Source organism: Trichechus manatus, unplaced genomic scaffold (genome assembly GCF_000243295.1).
Source record: "Trichechus manatus latirostris isolate Lorelei unplaced genomic scaffold, TriManLat1.0 scaffold00122, whole genome shotgun sequence".
Taxonomy (NCBI): Eukaryota; Metazoa; Chordata; class Mammalia; order Sirenia; family Trichechidae; genus Trichechus; species Trichechus manatus.
In genome coordinates this window covers 5,256,478-5,276,930 of record NW_004444058.1, presented here as the reverse complement: position 1 = coordinate 5,276,930, position 20,453 = coordinate 5,256,478, and the positions used below count along the sequence as shown (strand labels likewise).

Genomic DNA, 20,453 nt, shown 5'->3' with positions numbered 1-20,453 from the left:
AATCCTTGTTATGCTTGAGCCCATTGTTGTAGCCACTGTGTCAATCCATCTGGTTGAGAGTCTTTCTCTTTTTCGCTGACCCTCTACTTTGCCAAGCATGATGTCCTTCTCCAGGGACTGGTCCCTCCTGATAACATGTCCAAAGTATATGAGATGAAGTCTTGCCATCCTTGCTTCTAAGGAGCATTCTGGCTGTACTTCTTCCAAGACAGATTTGTTCGTTCTTCTAGCAGTTCACAGTATATTCAATATTCTTTGCCAACACCATAATTCAAAGGCATCAATTCTTCTTCAGTTTTCCTTATTCATTGCCCAGCTTTCACATGCATATGAGGCGATCGAAAACACTATGGCTTGGGTCAGGTGCGCCTTAGTCCTCAGAGTGACATCTTTGCTTTTTAACACTTTAAAGAGATCTTTTGCAGCAGATTTGCTCAATGCAATGTGTCCTTTGATTTCTTGACTGCTGCTTCCATGGATGTTGACTGTGGATCCAAGTAAAATGAAATCCTTGACAAATTCAATCTTTTCTCCATTTATCATGATGTTGCTTAGTGGTCCAGTTGTGAGGATTTTTGTTTTCTTTATGTTGAGGTTCTTTATACTGAAGGCTGTGGTCTTTGATCTTCATCAGTAAGATCAAGCCCTCTTCACTTTCAGCAAGCAAGGTTGTGTCATCTGCATAATGAAGGTTGTTAATGAGTCTTCCTCCAATCCTGATGCCCTGTTCTTCTTCATATAGTCCAGGTTCTTGGATTATTTGCTCAGCATACAGATTGAATAAGTATGGCAAAAGGATACAACCCTGATAGCACACCTTTCTTGACTTCATACCACGCAGTATCCCCTTGTTCTGTTCCAAAGACTTCCTCTTGGTCTAAGAACAGGTTCCTCACGAGCACAATTAAGTGTCCTGGAATTCTCATTCTTTGCAATGTTATCCATAATTTATTATGATCCACACGGTTGAATGTCTTTGCATAGTCAATAAAACACAGGTAAACATCTTTCTGGTATTCTCTGCTTTTCTATGAGTGGGAACTGACTCAATGGCGATGGGTTTGAGTTTGGTTTCCATCTGACATGAGCAATGATATCCATTTTTCCACTTCCTCTCCTGAATCCAGGAGCCCTGGTGGTGAAGTGGTTAAGAGCTCAGCTGCTAACCTAAAAGGTTGGCAGTTCAAATCCACCAGCCGCTCCTTGGAAACCCTATGGGGCAGTTCTACTCTGTCCTATAGGGTCACTATGAGTTGGACTTGACCTGACCACAACAGGTTTGGTTTTTTTTTCTTCTGAATCCAGCTTGAATTTCCGGCAGTTCTCTTTTGATGTACTGCTGCAACAGCTTTTAAATGATCTTCAGCAAAATTTTACTTGCGTGTGATATTATGGTATGGCCTCATTAACATAACAAATAAAACCCTAATTCCAAACAGGGTCCCATCCACAGCGGCTAGGACTTCAACATATATTTTTGGGAGATGTTATGGATTGAATTGTATTCCCAAAAAATATGTGTTGTAATACCACACGACAATAAAGAACAATGATGAATCCGTGAAACATCTCACAGCATGGGTGAATCTGGAGAGCATTATGCTGAGTGAAATAAGTCAATCACAAAACGACAAATATTGTATGAGACCACTACTATAAAACCCAAGAAAAAGTTTACACACACAAAAAAGCAATCTTTGATGGTTACAAGGACAGAAAGGTAAGGAGGAGAAATCACTAATAAAATAGTCAACAAGAGTCAACTTTGGTGAAGGGAAAGACAACACACAATATAGGGGAAGTCAGCACAACTTGACCAAGGCAAAGTCATAGAAGCTTCCTAGAAACATCCAAACACCTTGAGGGACCGAGTTACTGGGGCTGAGGGTTGGAGACAATGGTCTTGGGGGATATTGAGGTCAATTGGCATAACATAGTTCATAAAGAAAATATTCCACATTGTACTTCGGTGAGCAGCATCTGGAGTCTTAAAAGTTTGTAAGCGGCCATCTAAGATACGTCGATTGGTCCCACTCTGTCCAGAGCAAAGGAGAATGAAGAAAACCAAAGACACAAGGAAACTATTAGTCCAAAGGACTAATGGACCACATGAACCACAGCCTCCATCAGCCTGAACCCAGAGGAACTAGATGGTGCCCGGCTACCTCTGCCCACCACTCTGACAAGGATCACAATAGAGGGTCCTGGATGGAGCGGGAGAAAAATGTAGAACAAAATTCAAATTCACACACACACAAAAGAGCAGACTTAATGGTCTGACAGAGACTGGAGGAACCCCCGAGACCATGACCCCCGGACACCTTGCTAACTCAGAACTGAAGCCACTCCCGAAGTCCACTTTTCAGCCAAAGATTAGACAAGCCCATAAAATAAACAATAACACATGTGAGGAAATTGCGTCTCAGTTCCATCAAGCGTATGAGACCAAGTGGGCAACACCTCCCCAAAGGAAAGACAAGAAGGCAGGAAGGGACAGAAAAATTGGATGAATGCACACAGGGAGCCTGGGGTGGAAAGGGAAAGGGGGAGAGTGCAGACACACTGCAGGGACTGCAACCAATATCACAAAGCAATTTTTGTATAAATTTTTGAACGAGAAACTAGTTTGCACGGTAAACTTTCACCTAAAGCACAATAAATTTTTTTCTTAAAGTGTGATAAATCCTAACCCTATACATGTGGATAAGGAGTCCCGGCGGCACAATGGTTAAGCGCTAGGCTGCTAACTGAAAGGTCTGGGGTTCAAACCCACCAGCAGCTCCACGGAAGAAAAAACTTGGCAACCTGCTCCCGTAAAGATTACAGCCTAAAAAACCCTACAGGGCAGTTCTACTCTGTCTTATAGGCTGCAATGAGTCGGAATTGACTGAATTACAGCACACACCAACATCCTTGTGGATGTGACTGCGTTTGGGGATAAGGTTTTCTTTGTTGTGTAAGGGAGGCTATAGCAGTGCGGGGTGTGTCTTAAACCAATCACCTCTGAGATATAAAAACAGCAGATTAGACACAGAAGCAGAAAGTACAGATGGGGGAAGATGCCACGTGGAAATCACCAAGGAACCAAGGAACAGCAGCTGAAAAAAGACAAGAACCTTCCCCCAGAGCTGACAGAAAAAAGCCTTCACCTAGAGCCAGCACTGGAGCCCTGGTGGCACAGTGGTTAAGCGCTCAGCTGCTATTCGAAAGGTCTAACTGAAAGGTCAGTGGGTCAGACCCGCCAGCTGCTTCACAGGAGAAAGATGTGGCAATCTGCTTCTGTAAAGATTTACAGCCTTGGAAACCCTATGGGGCAGTTCCATTTTGTCCTATAGAGTCTCTATGGGTCAGAATGGACTGGACAGCCGTGGTTTTCAGTTTGGTAGAGTCAGAGCCCTGAATTCAGACTTCCAGCCTCCTGACTGTGAGAAAACAAATTTCTGTTCGTTAAAGCCACCCATCTGCGGTATTTCTGTTGGAGTGGCACTAGGGAACTAAGACAGGGGGACACAATTCAATCCGTAACAGGGGGTGTGTGGAAAGTTCTGGCAGACATAACGGCCCCGGCCAAGGACAGGAAGCTGGACAGAATCACAGGCTCAAAGTGTCAGTAAGAAGGGCGAGGTGATAGGGATGGGTAAACTGAGATTACTGTGGCGGCATTAGCAGGGCTGCGTGGGAGGCGGGAAGGGGTTAGGGTGTTGGCCTTGGCGGAAGTGTGAACAGGGGCTCAGCCAGCGTGTTTTTCTTTCGCTTCCTGGGTGGCTTCAACAGACAGGAATGTGAAGGTCTGTCTGCTCAAGTTACTGGTGACGGTTACTTGTCACCATTATTAATAGCTTTTTTTCCTCTCTGGTTTTATTTTTAGTATCAGATATTACTAGGCTCCTGCTGTCTAGGAAGGAGGGCAGGCTTCTGGGCCACTGACAACTAGGAGGTTTGAAAATAAGCAGGAGGGGAACGTGACTGGGACAGAGGAGGCACCTCCAGCCCCAGACAGGGTCGAGTGGGGGCTCCATAAGGAGGTTCAGCCGAGTCCAGAGTTGGCCTGTACCAGTGTCCTGGGGTCGCTGTAACAAAGTACCACAAACGGGGCACCTTATAAGAACAGCGATTTATTCTTTCCCAGTTCTGGAGGCCAGAAGTCTGAACTCAGGGTGTCGAAAAGCCACACTTCCCTGGAGGCTATAGGAGAGGAACTTCCCCTGCTCGCAATGTCCCAAGAACCCTCCCCAGGCTGAGAAAAGGGAGATGGAGTCACACTGACTGGGGACAGTGGAGGCAAGGGTAGCTGCTGGGAGCCAGCAGAGACCAATTCTTTCCTAACTCTATTTTTCTCCCCAGCACCCATCATGCTCTGCCATGGGGTCTATTACTTTTTCAAAATTATTATTGTGGTGAAAATATACATAACAAATCATACATCATCTCAACCATTTCTATATATACAATTCAGTGACGTTGATTACATCCTTCAAGCTGTACACCCATTGTTGCTATCCTTTTCCAAATCATTCCACCACCATTAACGTAACTTTACCGCCCCCGAAGCAAAACTCCCCCTCTCCCCCTCTGCCCTCCCCCGGTAACCACTAATAATCTTCAGTTTCTGTGTATTTGCTTATTTCACATAAACGAGATCATACAGTATTTGTCCTTTTGAGACTGACGTATTTCGCCTAGCATGATGTTTTCAAGGTTCATCCATGCTGTGGTGGGCATCTGCACTTTATTTCTCTTTACGGCTGAGTAATATTCTGTGGTATGGATGGACCACATTGTGTTTATCCATTCGTCTGTTGATGCACGTTCCAGTTGTGTCCACCTTTCGCTATCGTGAAAAGGGCTGCAATGAACATTGGTGGACAGGTTGCTGCTTATGTTTCTGCCTTCATTTCTTCTGGGTACACACCTAAGACTGGGATTACTGGGTCATATGGTAGTTCTATGTCCAACTTTTTGAGGAACCGCCAAACTGTTTTCCACAGTGGCTGTACCATTTTACATTCAGGAGTATTACTCTCGTTTAAAAGGAGCCCTGGTATCGCAAGGTTTAAAGGTCAGCTGTTCAAACCCACCCAGCAGCAATGTGGGAGAAAAGATATGGCTATCTGCTTCCTTAAAGATTACAGCCTAAAAAACCCTATGGGGCAGTTCTACTCTGTCACACGGGGTCACTATGAGTTGAAAACGACTCAACGGCACCCAACAACTCTTTTTTATTTTGCGCTTGTCCATTTCCCCATTACAAGGCCAACTTCCCCAGGGCAAGGGTTTTTGTCTGCTCGGTCACAGCTGTGTTCTTGATGCCCAGCAAAGGGGATGAATGAATTAACGAATTTGGGGGGTTGGAAACAGGGACTGAAGAGGGTAGGGGAGGAGGGGGCGGGAAGTCAGGGCTTGGGTGGCGACGGGACCCGGGTACGGGAAGTGGGTGGCTTTAGAGACAAGTGCCAACCTCTGTACCCCTGCCCCGTGACGTCAGCCGGAAGAGCGGATCCGCCGGCGCACGTGCAGTCACCCAGGCTGGGGTCTGGCCAACTGGCCAACAGGTCCCGCGGAAGGAGAAAGGCAGGGAGGGTCGCACGGACGGCCTCCTCAACCAGGAACTGACTGAATGGCTATGATAGAGGAAAAAGAAGGCGTAGCTTTCGGTCTCAACCAGCTTACTTGCTCGGATTCCTACGTGGGGAGGCTGGGGGGAGGGGGGGAGGCGGGAGGGGCGAAGGGTCTTGGGCGCTGCGATTGCCCCAACGTCAAAAACCCAGCTTTTAAAAAACATTGGGCAGATCACCCTCTCCGGAGAAAGGTGTGGCAGTCTACTTCCGCAGAGATTTACAGCCTAGGAAACCCTATAGGGCAGTTCTACTTCGTTCTGTAGGGTCGCTGAGTCGGAATCAACTCGATGGCAGTGGGTCCGGTTTTTTGGTTTTAGAACCATGCCCGCTACCCACACCCCGCCCCCGTACCTCTCTCTCCCTCCAACTGACGGATTACCTCGACCCAGGCCTTGGAGATAGAAGCGCGAGGCCCAACGCCGGGGCTGGGCCTCAGGTTACCCCTTTCTCCTCCCCCCACCTCCCCTTCCCTCACCACTCCCCCCTCCTCCCCATCTTCCCAGGCCCTGAATTGCCCCCCCCCCCAGACCCTGCCCTGCGAATATCAGGACCTCTTTCCACTCACCTGCTCCCTCCCCTGGTGGAGCACTGGTTAAGAGCTCCGCTGCTAACCAAAGGGCCAGCAGTTCGAATCCACCAGCTGCTCTTTGGAAATCCTATGGGGCAGTTCTGCTCTGTCTTTCAGGGTTGCTATGAGTCTAGTTTTGGCTCCCTCTGGGCAGCCTGAGCTCCAGAGCCAGGAGGTCCCGCAATGGGGGAGAAGAACTACAGGGTCGCTATGAGTCCGAATGGAGTGACCGCAACTGGATTTTATTACGGATGGGGAAACTGAGGCCCAGAGCGGCACCAAGGCAGGAAACACTGGGTGCGATTCGAACCCGCGGCTACCTCACGAGGGGCAAGGGGGTCGTCGTGGAACTTGGCATCTGCCCGGCAGAGACAGAGAAGAACTCTGCTGCCACCTGGTGGATAGTCGCCACAACGCCGTCTGGATGGGGTTACCTCTCGCCTGGCTTTCCGCCCAGGGAGGAGGGCTGAGCCAGAGAGGGGCTGTTCTGGTCCCCTGACCCGGCTTATGCTCCAGTCCTGCCAATATTCGAATTACCACAACCTAAGTGTCCCCCAGGAAGGCAGTGGCTTCTTTACCACCACCACTCCCGCCCGTATTAGGCTTACAGATCTCAAAACCAAACCCACTGCCATCGTCAAGTCGATTCCAACTCATAGCCACTCTATGGGACAGAGTAGAACTGGGCTTCTGCCTAGGGTTTCCAAAGCTGTAAATCTTTTACGGAAGCAGACTATCAGATCTTTCTCCTGCGGAGTGGCTGGTGGGTTCAAACCGCTGACCTTTTGGTTAGCAGCTGAGGGCTTTAACCACTGCATCACCAGAGCTCCTTCCACAAAGATTAAAAAAACACCCAAACTCGTTTCCGTCCAGTCGGTGCCAACTCACAGCGAGCCTATAGAACAGAGACGAACTGCCCTATAGGGTTTCCAAAGAGCAGCTAGTGGATTCAAACTGCAGACCTTTTGGTTAGCAGCCAGGCTCTTAACCACTGTGCCACTAGGGCTCCTCTGTAAAGATTACAGCCAAGAAAACTCTATGGAGCAGTTCTACTCTGTAACACACGGGGTCCTCCAAATACGGAATTGACTCTAGGGCAACTAACAGCAGCAAAGGTAATCATGTAATTGTAAAAAACAGCACATTTCTTCCTCTTTCTTTTCTTAACAAGGAGTCCTGGTGGTACAGTGGTTAAGCACTCAACTGCTAAAATGGAAGATCAGTGGTTTGAACCCACGAGCTGCTCCTCTAGTGAAAAAAAACCTGGCTATCCGCTCCTGTAAAGATGACAGCCTAGGAAACTCCACGGGCCAGTTCTACTCTGTTATACAGGATCGCTGTAAGTCAGAACCAACTCAACAGGCATGCAATTAAAAAAGCGATTAAAAAAGCAATTGTATTTTAAAAGCGTACATATTATTACGTATGTTGTTAGGTATCATCTAGTTGGTTCCCACTCATAGTCACCTTACGTACAACAGAATGAAACACTCTCAGGTCCTGTGTCATCCTCACAATAGTTGTTAAGCTTGAGCCCATTGTTGCAACCACTGTGTCAGTCCACCTCCTTGAGAGTCAGCCTCTTTTTCACTGACCATCTTCTTCATCAAGGATATGTCCTTCTCCAGGGACTGGTCCCTCCTGGTAACATGTCCAAAGTATCTGAGATGAAGTCTCACCCTCCTCGCTTCCAAGGAGCACTCTGGCTGTACTTCTTCCAAGACAGATTTGTTTGTTCTTTTGGCGGTTCATGGTATATTCAATATTCTTCGCCAACACCATAATTCAAAGATGTCAATCTTCTTCGGTCTTCTTATTCATTGTCCAGCTTTCACAAGCATATGAGGAGACTGAAAACACAATGGCTTGGGTCAGGCACACCTTAGTTCTCAAAGTGACATCTTTGGTTTTCAACACTTTAAAGAGGTCTTGTGCAGCAGATTTGCCCAATGCAACATGTCCTTTCATTTCCTGACCGCTACTTCCATGGGCACTGATTGTAGATTTAAGTAAAATGAAATCCTTGACGACTGCAATCTTTTTTCCATTTATCATGATGTTGCTTATTGGTGCAGATGTAAGGATTTTTGTTTTCTTTATGTTAAGGTGTAATCCATACTGAAGGCTGTGGTCTTTGATCTTCATCAGTAAGTGCTTTAAGTCCTCTTCACTTTTGTGCAAGCAAGGTTTTATCATCTGCACATCTCAGGTTGTTAATAAGTCTTCCTCCAATGCTGATGCTCTGTTCTTCTTCATATAGTCCGGCTTCTCAGATGATTTGCTCAGCATACATATTGAATAAATATGGTGAAAGGCTACAACCCTGATGCACACCTCTCCTGACTTTGAACCATGCAGTATCCCCTTGTTCTGTTCAAACGACTGCCTCTTGGTCTATGCACAGGTTCCTCATGAGCATAGTAAGTGTTCTGGAATTCCCATTTTTCACAATGTTATCCATAATTTGTTATGATCTACACAATCAAATACCTTTGCATAGTCAATAAAACACAAGTAAACATCTTTCTGGTATTCTCTGCTTTCAGCCAAGATCCATCTGACATCAGCACTGATATCCCCTTTTCCATGTCCTCTTCTGAATCCACCTTGAACTTCTGCCAGTTCCCTGTCGAGGTACTGCTGCGACCACTTTTGAATTATCTTCTGCAAAATTTTACTTGTGTGTGATATTAGTGACATTCTTAAATAATTTCTGCATTCTATTTAATCACTTTTCTTTGGAATGGGCACAAATATGGATCTCTTCCAGTCAGCTGGCCAGGAAGCTGTCTTCCAAACTTCTTGACGTAGATGAGTGAGCACCTCCAATACTGCATCAATTTGTTGAAACATCTCAGTTGGTATTCTGTCAATTCCTGGAGCCTTGTTTTTCACCATTCCCCTTTACTGCAGCTTGGACTTCTTCCATCAGCACTATCGGTTCCTGATCATATGCTACCTCCTGAAATGGTTGAACGTCGACCAATTCTATTCGGTATAGTGACTCTGTGTATTCCTTCCATCTTCTTTTGAAGTTTCCTGAGTTGTTCAGTATTTTCCCTGTAGAATCCTTCAATACTGCAATTCGTGGCTTGAATTTTTTCTTCAGTTCTTTCAGCTTGAGCAATGCTGAGCCTGTTCTTCCCTTTTGGTTTTCTAACTCCAGGTCTTTTTACATTTCTTTATAATACTTTACTTTATCTTCTTGAGCCATCCTTAGAAATCTTCTGTTCAGCTCTTTGACTTCATCATTTCTTCCTTTCACCTTAGCCACTCTACATTTAAGAGCAAGTTTGAGAGTCTCTCCTGACATCCATTTTGGTTTTTTCTTTCTTTCCTGACTTTTTAATGACCTTTTGCTCTCTTCACGTATGATGTCCTTGAGGTCATTCCACAGCTGGTCTGGTCTTTGGTCATTAGCGTTCAATCCATCAAATATATTCCTGAGATGGACTTTAAATTCAGGCAGGATATACTCAAGGTCGTACTTTGGCTCTCGTGGACTTGTTCTAATTTTCTTCAGCTTCAGCTTGAACTTGCGTACAAGCAATTGATGGTCTGTTCCGCAGTCAGCCCCTGGCTTTGTTGTCACCGATGATATTGAGCTTTTTCCATTGTCTCTTTCCCCAGAGGTAGTCAATTTGATCCCTGCGTATTCCATCCATCAAGGTCCACGTGTATATCACTGTTAATGTTGTTGAAATAAGGTATTTGCAATGAAGAAGTCGTTGGTCTTGCAAAATTCTATCATTCGATCTCTGGCATCATTTCTGTCACCAAGGCTATATTTTCCAATTACTTTTCCTTTTTCTTTGTTTTCAACTTTCACATTCCAATCACCAGTAATTATCAATGCATCTTGATTGCATGTTTGGTCAATTTCAGACTGCATAAGTTGGTAAAAAAATCTTCAATTTCCTCATCTTTGGCATTAGTGGTTGGTGAGTAAATTTGAATAACAGTCGTATTAACTGATCTTCCTTGTAGGCATCTGGATATTACCCTATCACTGACAGTGTTGTACTTCAGGATAGATCTGGAAATGTTCTTTTTAATGATGCATGTGATGCCATTCGTCTTCAGTTTGTCATTTTGGCATAGTAGACCATATGGATGTTGGATTCAAAATGGCCAATACCAGTCCATTTCAGCTCACTAATGCCTAGGATACCGATCTTTATGCAGTCCATTTCATTTTTGACGAGTTCCAATTTTCCTAGATTCATACTTTGTACATTCCATGTTCAGATTATTAATGGATGTTTGCAGCTGTTTCTTCTCTTTTTGAGTCGTGCCACATCAGCAAATGAAGGTCCCAAAAGCTTTACTGTATCCATGTCATTAAGGTCAACTCTTCCCCAGTTGTATTTGAGTGCCTTTCAACCTGAGGAGCTCATCTTCCGGCACTATATCAGACAATGTTCTGCTGCTATTCATAAAGTTTTCACTGACTAATTTTTTCACAAGTAGACCGCCAGGTCCTTATTCCTAGTCTAGAAGCTCCTCTGAAATCTGTCCACCATGGGCGACCCTGCAGGTATTTGAAATACTGGTGGCATAGCTTCCAGCATCACAGCAACATGCAAGACACCACAGTAAAACAAAATGACAGCTGCAAGGGGCAATGTACTTCATAATAGCACAAAGGAGGTGGGTGGGAGCAAAGCTGTACTGGAGTAAGGAAATGATCCCAGATAGTAACTCAAATCCACAGGAACAAATGAAGAAACCTGAAATGGTAATAGGAAGGTTAATAAAGTCTATGCTCTATCAATACATACTCACTCTTCTTTCTTTTCTCAGTTCTTTTAGACATAAAATTATACGATCATCATAACAATTTGTTGAGTTTGTAATACTGTGTCTTTATATAACATATATAACATGTTCTTCAGTGACAAAGAAAGTATGTTACAGGACACATTATATATAAATATATAATTGGTTATAGCAACAACTTAAAGGAGAGGAGGGATGGTGTAAGTATAGAGTTTTTGTATGTTACTGACGTTGAGTTGGTATCAATTCAATCTAGGTTGTTATAAATGCAAATGTTAACTGTAATATTCATTGTAACATGTTCTTCACAGGGCTGACATCACGTCACGTGAGCCGTTTCCTTTTACATCTTTGGTCTTCCCTACCACGGCCTCCTTTTGCCTGAGCAAGTTACTAAACTTGGGAGCTCCTGAAAGGTGGGGGCTCCATGTTGATCAATTAGCCACCTCCCTCCGTGAACAGGAAGCAGGTGGGTCCGGGTTTGAATATCAGCTGCTATGAAACAGAAATACGGACGGTGGCGGTTCCGTGGCAGAATTCTCGCTTTCCATGAGGGAGACTTGGGTTCCACTTCCGCCCAATGTACCTCATGCACAGCCACCACCGATCCATCCCTGTAAGCTTCTGTGTTGCTATGATGCTGAACAGGTTTCAGTGGTGCTTTCAGACTAAGACTAGGAAGAAAGTCCTGGTGATCTGCTTCCAAAAACCTTATGGATCACAAAGGTTCGCTCTGCCACAGATTATGGGGATAATGCAAGACTCATCAGAGTTTCATTCCATTGTGCTTGGGGGTCTCCATGATTTGGGGCGACTTGAAGGCAGCTAACAAAAACAACAACGATGAAACACAATTCAGATCCCAATAACAACAACAACTAGCACTCAATCGCTTAATGAATGTGCACGCGGGTTAATGGTTGACTGCTCTGTGCCCAGTGCTTTATGCGGGTTTTCTCTTTTAGTTCTTGAAAGATGTCTAAGAGAAAGATACTAATGTTATCCCTTTTTACAGATGAGGACTCTCAGGTCCATGGCTCGGGACCTCCCTGGGACACTTCCCGGGAGAAGAGGCTCCGAGTGGGGAGACACACCGGGGTCTCATCATAAACACGCGGGTCTCAAGGCCCCAAATGCGCGGTTAACATTATTAGCGTCTTGGGGAAGCGGAACTTCAAGCCAGCCCGGAAAGGTCCCTAGAGGGCCTACAACTTCCAGCGTGCCCCGCGCGCCGGCGTTCCATTACGCCCGAGTGGACCAGGAGGGGATCGCTTCGCTTCCTCCTGGGATGTGTAGTCTTGCTACTGATAGGGGCAAGCCTGTGAGCGATAGATGGACCTAGAGCCAATGACGTAGCGTATCTGGTTGAGAGCTGGGCCGAGGAGGCAATGAGAGTGCGGCCTCGGGGGGGCGGGACATCCGGCAGCGAAGCCGTGGTGAGCGTCTGCGCGAGGGCAGTCACTTCTTTTTGCGGGTGGCGGCGATCGCTGAGGGATCGGCATGAAGGCCTCGGGCACGGTAAGCTGGCCGCGGCGGGGCCGGGGGTCGTGGGGCAGGGTGCAGCTTGGTTCGGGGTTTCCGGGAAGCGTCGCAGACCAGGTCTGTGCGCTCAATGCTTCCTGGGTCCTAAGCGCCCGCGCGCTGCCGTCCTCTTGGCCAAGCCAACATGGCGGAGCCGCGTGGAGAGGCCCGCGTTGGCGGCCCCGGCCCTGCTCGGGGATGGGGGTCCGAGAAGGTCGGGTCCCCACTCCGGAGGAGGGGACAGTCAGCGCGGCATGGAGGCGTACGTTGCAGGACGTCGTGCGGCCGCCAAACCTCAGTTTCTCCACCTGAAAAGCGAACGTCGTAGGGGAAGGAATAGTTGGGAAGAGCAGCAAGGCCGACCGGTCAGGTCCAGAGCTGGAAGTAGTAGCTGAGTTTGTGGTATTTGTGGCCAGCTTTCATTAATACTAATAAAAAACCTGGCGGATCATTTACTGAGGTAGCTCCTTTCTGCCGCCTTACGCGGATTGGGCTTGAATTTGACAAAAGATTCTCACCTTTGACTGTAAACCGGGAGCGTAACTGGTCCGAACGCGCAGATTGTCACTTCCTGTCTCTGGGCCTCCGCGTGGCAGGACAGTAGCTCGAAGTTGGAGGAGGAGGCTGTCAGCCCAATGAGCTGCAAAGTGACTGTGTGACAAGGATTGCTGCTGGGAGGCTTTGGGTGTAAGTGTCAGCTTTTGTTAATTGCCGTGGAGTATAATTCTGCTCCATAGGGTTTTTATGGCTATGACCCTTTCTTCTGAGGTTCCTCTGGGTAGGTTTGAACTGCAAATCTTTCAGCTAGTAGTCAAGCACTTAATCTAACTTGAGCCACCCAGGGAGGCCTCAGCTTTGCTATGTATCTAAAGGGAAGGGCAATGTTGAAGAGTTTCCTGGTTGATGAGGGTGAACCTCTTCAGCATGTCCCCTTGAGAGGCTGAGTCCCCATGCTCGGACCTCTCCCATGGGACCCCTCCCAGACCTTGCTCTATGCATATCTTTATTTCTGTTTGTGTCTTTTTTCTGTATCTTTTTTTGGTATGTTAAAAGTTGTTATTGAAGGAAAAAGAAGGGAAGGAGGGTAGTGTTGCTCGCTCGGAAAGCCCTGCCCAGCCTTGCTGACAAGCAGGACAAAGGGGTAACAGCATCTCTGTTAATCCTCTCTGGAGCTCTTGAGCCCAAATTCCCCGTGGAGGCCCTGGGGTGACACCCTGTGTTGGGAAAGGGTGGGTGTGTCTCTACAGTCACCCTTGAGGGCTCTGGGTGCTGGTCCCATCTCTTGCCCCCTCCTCCCCTCAGCTTCGTGAGTACAAAGTGGTAGGGCGCTGCCTGCCCAACCCCAAGTGTAAAACGCCACCACTTTACCGCATGCGCATCTTCGCCCCCAACCATGTTGTCGCCAAGTCCCGCTTCTGGTACTTTGTGTCGCAGCTGAAGAAGATGAAGAAGTCTTCGGGGGAGATTGTGTACTGTGGGCAGGTATGGCAGTGGGGCGTGAAGCAGAGCGGGGTCTGGGTGCGGCTTTGCCTTCCTGGGGGTCAGCCAGCATCCCTGCAAAGTTACACAGTTCACAGAGCTTGGTCATGCTCCATGAGACGGTGTGCCCAGCCCCTGGTGACAAAGCTTGAGCCCAAGGAGGGGTGTGGCTGGAAGGGGCAACACTTTGCTGAGGCAGTTGATCCTCCCCAGGCCTTAACTATAAAGCAGAGGAGATGGTGCTGGGTCCCTGAGGTTCATGCAGGAAGAGGAAGCACAAGGGGTGGTGCTGTCACCTGGGTACTTGTGTAGGCACTGGCTCAGTGCGTAAGGCCAGGCCCAGACCAGGGGGAACTATCTGGGGATCAGCCCTGTTGGTCCACACGGGGGAAGCAGCCCTACCTGGTCCTGCCGTGGGCTGTTTCTGTGAGATTTCCCTTAGGTTGCAGGCTTCCTAGTTGCCTGATGGTGCAGGGACTGGAAAACTGAGGCACTGAGAACTGGGCCCTGGCAGAGGCCCCCTTGCTGCCTCTTCTCAGCCCAGCCCTTGCCTTGGCAGGTATTCGAGAAGTCCCCCCTGCGGGTGAAGAACTTCGGCATCTGGCTGCGCTATGACTCCCGCAGTGGGACCCACAACATGTACCGGGAATACAGGGACCTGACCACCGCAGGCGCTGTCACCCAGTGTTGTAAGCACCCCACCTCGTTCCCCCAGACCTGGGCAGGCCAGATACAGAAGACATCAGGAAGGGGGTTGGGGGGCAGGTTTGCAGAGGACACTTGAAGCCTCTGTTGTGCCTTTCTCTGGAAACTGGCAACAAGCAGACCTTGAGGATTGTTGGGGAGGGGGTTGGGGTCTGCTTAGCTCCCTGTCCGAGCCCTGCTTCCCAGAGCCCAGTTCAGCCCGCTGTCCAGTTGGGAGCCTGTGCCATTTCCCATCTGGAGGTTGTGTGTTCCCAGTACCTGTTCTCCAGTACCTACCAGTGTGGCTCATCAGCAGGCCTTTCTGTTCGCACCTAAACCCAAGAACCGCGGTTTCTCATAGCAGCGGTTTAAACAGTGGTGCACACAGCAAGTGGACCTTGTCGCCTTTGTGGGGCCGTCTCATGCCCCCCAGAGTGAATATGGAGGTTCTACACCCGTGGTGGCTGGGCTACAGGGCCATGTGGGGTCACTCGGGACTGAGCAGTACAAGGTGGGAGGTTTGTGTTCAACTTTCCCCACAGACCGCGACATGGGCGCTAGACACCGCGCCCGCGCCCACTCTATCCAGATCATGAAGGTAGAGGAAATTGCAGCCAGCAAGTGCCGCAGGCCTGCAGTCAAGCAGTTCCACGTGAGTGTCCAGGTCCCTTGGGGGCTGGAGGAGGGAGGGGATGGTTCCTTTAGAGAGGCTGATGGGGGCAGCCACACCTCAGTAGCCTTGGAAGAGGTTCAGAGGCCTCTCGCTGGCTACTCACCTCGCCTGCTCCTCCTCTTCCCCTAGGACTCCAAGATCAAGTTCCCACTGCCTCACCGGGTCCTCCGTCGCCAGCACAAGCCACGCTTCACCACCAAGTGGCCCAACACCTTCTTCTAGCTGCAGCCCCTCCCCCACCCTGGTCTGCTCAATAAACTCCTTGGGGACTGATGATGGGGGCCCAAATGGTGTTTTCTTTGCCTGCCGTGCAGAAATCAGAAGGGCACAGTGTTGGATGTGAGCCTGGGCTCCTCTCGGCTATGCTGCCGGTTCTAGCTCCTGTGCATTCCAGCAAACCGCCTGTCTGCTCCTTCAGTGGGGCCCAGAGCCACCGCCCCAGAGGGGGCATCCAGGGCCGGATCCTGCCAGCTCCTTCCTGCCTCCTCAACTCCTGGGGCCCCAAGTAGGGGTCCTGGAGTCAGGCTGCCCAGGTTCCAACTCTGGCTTCTCTGTGGTGGGGCCCGGGCCAGACTGAGTGATGATTGTAAGGGGATGTGTAATTTGGAATACACTAAGGCCGTAATCTTTCCTTCTTGCCTCATGGAACAGAGGCTTCAGCTCCCTCCATTTCTGCTGGTGATAGCTTGGGGGAGAAAACCAAGATGGTGGGGTTCCGATGGACTCCTTTTCTTCCATCCCAACCAGGGCCTCCCTCCCTACGAACTCTCACCTAGAACCTGGAGAAACCTCCAGGCTGACACAAGGGGCCCCCTGAGGGGCACAAACTTGCTGTGCCGAGAGTTACTACCCTCCCCCTGTTGGGGATCCTTCGGGCTGCCTTAATCCTGTCCCAGGAGGCAGCTAGGTCCTCACCTTGGGTATTTGTCTCCAGGAAACCACTTTAGGCCGGAGAATTCCAGGGACAAACTAATCCCATCCTGCCTGAGCCAGCACAGATGGGGCATAGAGGCCTAGTTCAGAGTTCTGGTCTCTCTGACCTTGGATAGCCCCGGCTTTCTGAGGCTTGCTTTCCAGTGATCACACAAGTCAGGAGGAAACTGAGGTACAGGTAGTGGTGGGGGGGGCAGGACAGAACATTGCCTGCCTACAGACCCTGTCATACCTCCCCACCACTGTACCCTTGGGGAAGAGCTGGGTGACAAGATCAGCCTGGGTGGGTGCCAGAATTAGGCCACTTCAAACCACATTCTGGGCAGTCCCGGTGTGCATGTGGCAGCGGTTATTCTTGTTGGAACCTCATAAACCTGTTCCTCCAGCACAACTGACACCTTCCTACTTCATCCTTTGCACCTGCTGAGCTCTCTACCTGGAACATTCCAAGATTGTCACCCCATTTGACCTATCACGGAAGGCATTCACGTCTGTTGGCATGACTTGGTTTTGTTTCTGCTGCTATCAAACTATGAGTGTAGGAGGGCAGGGACCGTGTGTCCCCATTGGACAGAGCGCTGAGCTCTGTACACAAGAAAGGTTCGTTAAGCCTTGAGAGGGCGAGTGGAACCTAGAGAAACTCCGACTCCTGGTCTTCACATTGCCAAATAACCCTCAGGTGTACCAATCACCCAGCTGCATTCAAAGACAGGCCCTGTTTTCAGCATAACCAACACAGGGTTATCAACTTGGATGGGTGAAAAATCACATCTTTTGATTTTAACTTGGGTTTGCATCTTTCTTGAGGAAGCTGAGCAACTTTTCCTGAGTTTATGGACATTTATGTTTCCCTATTTTACATTAGCTCATTCCTCTAGTGGGCTGCTGATAATTTACTGTTTTGTAAGAACTCTACATATGCAGAACAAAGCCTGCAGATACCTCCAATACATACCTGGCTGGAAAGTGAGTATGACTGGTGCAACAGCAGACATCTTGGACCACATGGAAGCCATCCATGGCAGAGCAACAAGCTGGAAAGAGCTGGGTCCTTGAGTGTGGAGCCACCTGTGGAGTGTTTCTCTTCCTCCCATCCCTGTCCCAGCTTGAGCCATCTACCCCTGCATGTCTAGAACACAAGCGAGAAGGAAAAACCAGTCCTCTTTAGGGTATTATCTGGGGCTCCTCTGTTACCCACGATAACCTCGCGTTGGGGCACCATGGCCCTGATGTCTGTGCCTGGGGCAAGTCATTGCCCATTCTGAGCCATGGTATCTTCTAGTGTTAAGTGGGAGTGGTGACCCCACAGGTCTGGAAGTGCATCAGGTGAGCTAGAGGTTGAGAGACCAGGAGGCTTATCCTGTAGGATGCACCAGAAGGAGTCTGGGAAGTTGGGAGGTGGACCAGGACACCCCCATCCCAACTTTAGGCCACTCCCTATGCCTTGGACCTCTGCCAGGGCTTCATTCACATAGCACAGCCTGAAACCAGGTACAGGGGCTCTGCCCCAGCTGGCCAAGGGATTGACCAAAACTTGAAACAAAGATGAGTGAACCCCTAGCTCCCTAAACCATCCACCCTGCCATCAATTCCACCTTTTATGAATCTGCCTATAAACCCTTCTACCCCCTGTGAGCTCCCCATCCTTCCATCCAGTGTTGGAGCCTTTTACCATCTCATCATCTGCCCATCCATACAGCCACCCACCCATTTGTCTATTCACTGACTCATTCCATCCATCCACCACTCATTTGTCCATCTTCTACCTAATCCCCATCCATCCACCATGCCTTTGATCCAGTCTTTTAACCTTAAACCCTACTTCATACCGGCACCTATGCTAGGTCAGCTCCGGAGCCTGACAGGACAGAGAGAGCCTGGCTCTGCCTCACAGGGAGAAGAGCAGCCACAGACCCTGCTCAGAGCTTGCTGGAGGCAACAAGGCCTGCTGAGCCAAGCCTTGGCTGTTGAGGAGGTGGGGTTCCTAGGTGCCAGGACCAGCCAGATCAGAGGCACAGAAGTGGGAGGACTCTTCTAGGTAACATTTCCATGTGGCTGGGGGGGCTTGCTCACTGATTCTGTGGTACTCCTCTCTCTTGTTGGCTGGGGGCCATGGCAGTGAGTTCTGCCCGGCTCACCCTGCCTGCCCAAGGATGAGCCAGGGCATTTACCCGAGAACCCAAGGCACACCCCAGCAGGCCTTCCCCACCTTCTCAGCTACTGAGAGCCCCAAGGTCCTGTTCTTGGGCATGGCCAGGTGCCAGGTGTTGGGCATGAGCAGGGCTGGGAGCCTCGACCTCTTCCTGCCTCACTCTGCACCTCTACTCCTGAGTCAGGACCAGTGGGTTCCAGCGTGGAGAACTGAGACCCCAATCTGAAACCAGAGGGACTATCTGGGAAATATGGAATTGGGAACAATAGTCTTGGGATCTTCAGAACTTAGAATCGTAGAATCTTATAGACAAGAGCAACATTTACTGAGCCGAGGGCTAAAGTTCAGAGCCATGTGGCCTGGGTTCAAATGCTGGCTATGGGGAATGTGTTAGCTCTTAGTCCACAGGTGGCACATGAACCACCAGGTCCACCCACAGTTCAGTGGTGGAGCCTGCAGAGCTCACGATCCCCCACCGCTGACCCTCGCTGTATCTCCAGGGTGCCACCACTCACCCACGCAGCACCCTGACACTGCCACCAAGAAAAAAAACAAAAAACCAAACCTGTTGCTGTTGAGTGGATTCCAACTCATAGCAACCCTATAGGACAGAGTAGAACTGCCCTATAGAGTTTCCAAGGAGCACCTGGTGGATTCAAACTGCCAACCTTTTTGTTATGAGCCATAGCTCTTATCCACTACACCATGGCACCCTCCAATTCTGCCCCTTCTAATCAGGCTGTCTGCAGTGGCTGCTTCTTCAGGATTTTTCCTGCACCTGTCCCCATCCTGCACATTGAATTCCAGAATGTTCTGGATCTGCCCACTTCTCCCCACCCCTAAGCTCTTGTCCTAAAGGGCTTTTCAGGCCCCTGGTCTACTCCAAACTCTCCTGTGTTTTCCCAGCACCCTTAGAATCAGGTCCTTGTGCCCCTCCCTCCCCCTCACTGACCCTTCATTTGTTAGCTTCAGCCACCCTGGCCTCCTGGCTCTTCTTCAAACTCACAAGCTTTACCCATCTGAGAGCCTTTGCACCTTCCGTTCCCCCTCCCTGGAGCCCCGTGCCGCCAGCTCTCTCCATGCTTGGCTACCCTTCTGCTACTAGTCTCTGCTCACCGCCTCCAGGGGCCTGCTCCCAGAGTCCTCCCTCCAGATTCGCCCCCCCCCCATCCAGTTCACCTCCATCTTTCTCCTGGCCTCACTGTTGTCATCCTTTACCTTCTGAATTGGGTACTCAGCTGCAGGCTAAGTCAGTGCCCTGAGCTGACATGCAGAATAGCTCTACCTGTCCCACTGTGTCCCCAGCTCCCAGCATGGGGCCCTGTACACAGTAGACACTCAATCTATGTGTAGGCTGAAGGAACAGGACTCTCAGCCCAGGTATCCGGCTCAGTTGAGACTCCCACAGAAGGGGGGACAGTGAGGGGACACGGAGCTGGCAAGAGGAGAGCCTCCCGGGGGATACAGGGCCAATTTGCATACATCTGCATGACTCTTCAGGCAGGGGATCCCTGCCAGGATCTCCCGTTTCCCTCCAAGTTTTCCAGAAGGGTCTTCCACTTTCTCTAAAAGGGTGGGGCAGGGTCAAAGGCCAAGTCTCCACTGCCTTTCTCTGGTTCAAACAGTCCCCAATCCCAACTGCCTGAGTCCCCCTCTGGGTCCCTCAGGGAAGGGCCCTGAGATGATGGCACTGGGTCCCTTAGCTGGTGACCCCAGGCTAAGAACTTCCCCTTCCCATGCCTCTGAGTGATGGGGACACACCAAACTCAACCTCTGGGGGAAGTTAGGAGTCTCCACTGATTCAGATTCACGGCCCTTGATACTGCCCTCCCCCTCCCCCCGTGACCTCCATCAGCATCTACCCTGCCTGGCTCCGTGCATGTTGGCTGAAATAATAAATGAAGGAAAGAATGATGAATGAGGTGCTTACTACAAGCCAGCTTTGAATTACAAAGGTCCGAGGTGTTACTGTGGGAAAGAAAAAATCAAACCTGTTGCCATCGAGTCAGTTCTGACTCATGGTGACCCCATGTGCTTCCGAGTAGA

The 20,453-nt window shown here is 49.4% G+C and overlaps 1 protein-coding gene and 1 non-coding gene across 3 annotated transcripts; both read left to right on the top strand.

The window, feature by feature from the left end:
* The first annotated feature begins 12,378 nt into the window (after positions 1-12,378).
* RPL18A (ribosomal protein L18a) lies at positions 12,379-15,596 on the top strand. Of its 2 annotated transcripts, none has more exons than XM_004384396.2 (5): positions 12,379-12,483; positions 13,789-13,968; positions 14,525-14,654; positions 15,192-15,301; positions 15,452-15,596. In XM_004384396.2, exons 1-5 carry the CDS (start codon positions 12,466-12,468, stop codon positions 15,542-15,544), a joined length of 531 nt encoding a protein of 176 aa, XP_004384453.1. In that variant the 5' UTR covers positions 12,379-12,465; the 3' UTR covers positions 15,545-15,596. The 2 variants fall into 2 exon arrangements, with proteins under 2 accessions (XP_004384453.1, XP_023594519.1); XM_023738751.1 differs by lacking the exon at positions 12,379-12,483 and adding an exon at positions 12,633-13,173.
* LOC111822054 (small nucleolar RNA SNORA68) lies at positions 14,975-15,106 on the top strand. Its single transcript, XR_002825331.1, has one exon. It is a non-coding gene; the product is annotated as a small nucleolar RNA SNORA68 (small nucleolar RNA).
* Positions 15,597-20,453: the final 4,857 nt, after the last annotated feature.

Excerpts from the sequence above, each read along its gene's own strand:
- RPL18A (XM_004384396.2), top strand. Across the intron at positions 13,969-14,524 it reads AGATTGTGTACTGTGGGCAG|GTATTCGAGAAGTCCCCCCT; the intron begins GTATGGCAGTGG and ends TTGCCTTGGCAG. Across the intron at positions 14,655-15,191 it reads AGGCGCTGTCACCCAGTGTT|ACCGCGACATGGGCGCTAGA; the intron begins GTAAGCACCCCA and ends CTTTCCCCACAG.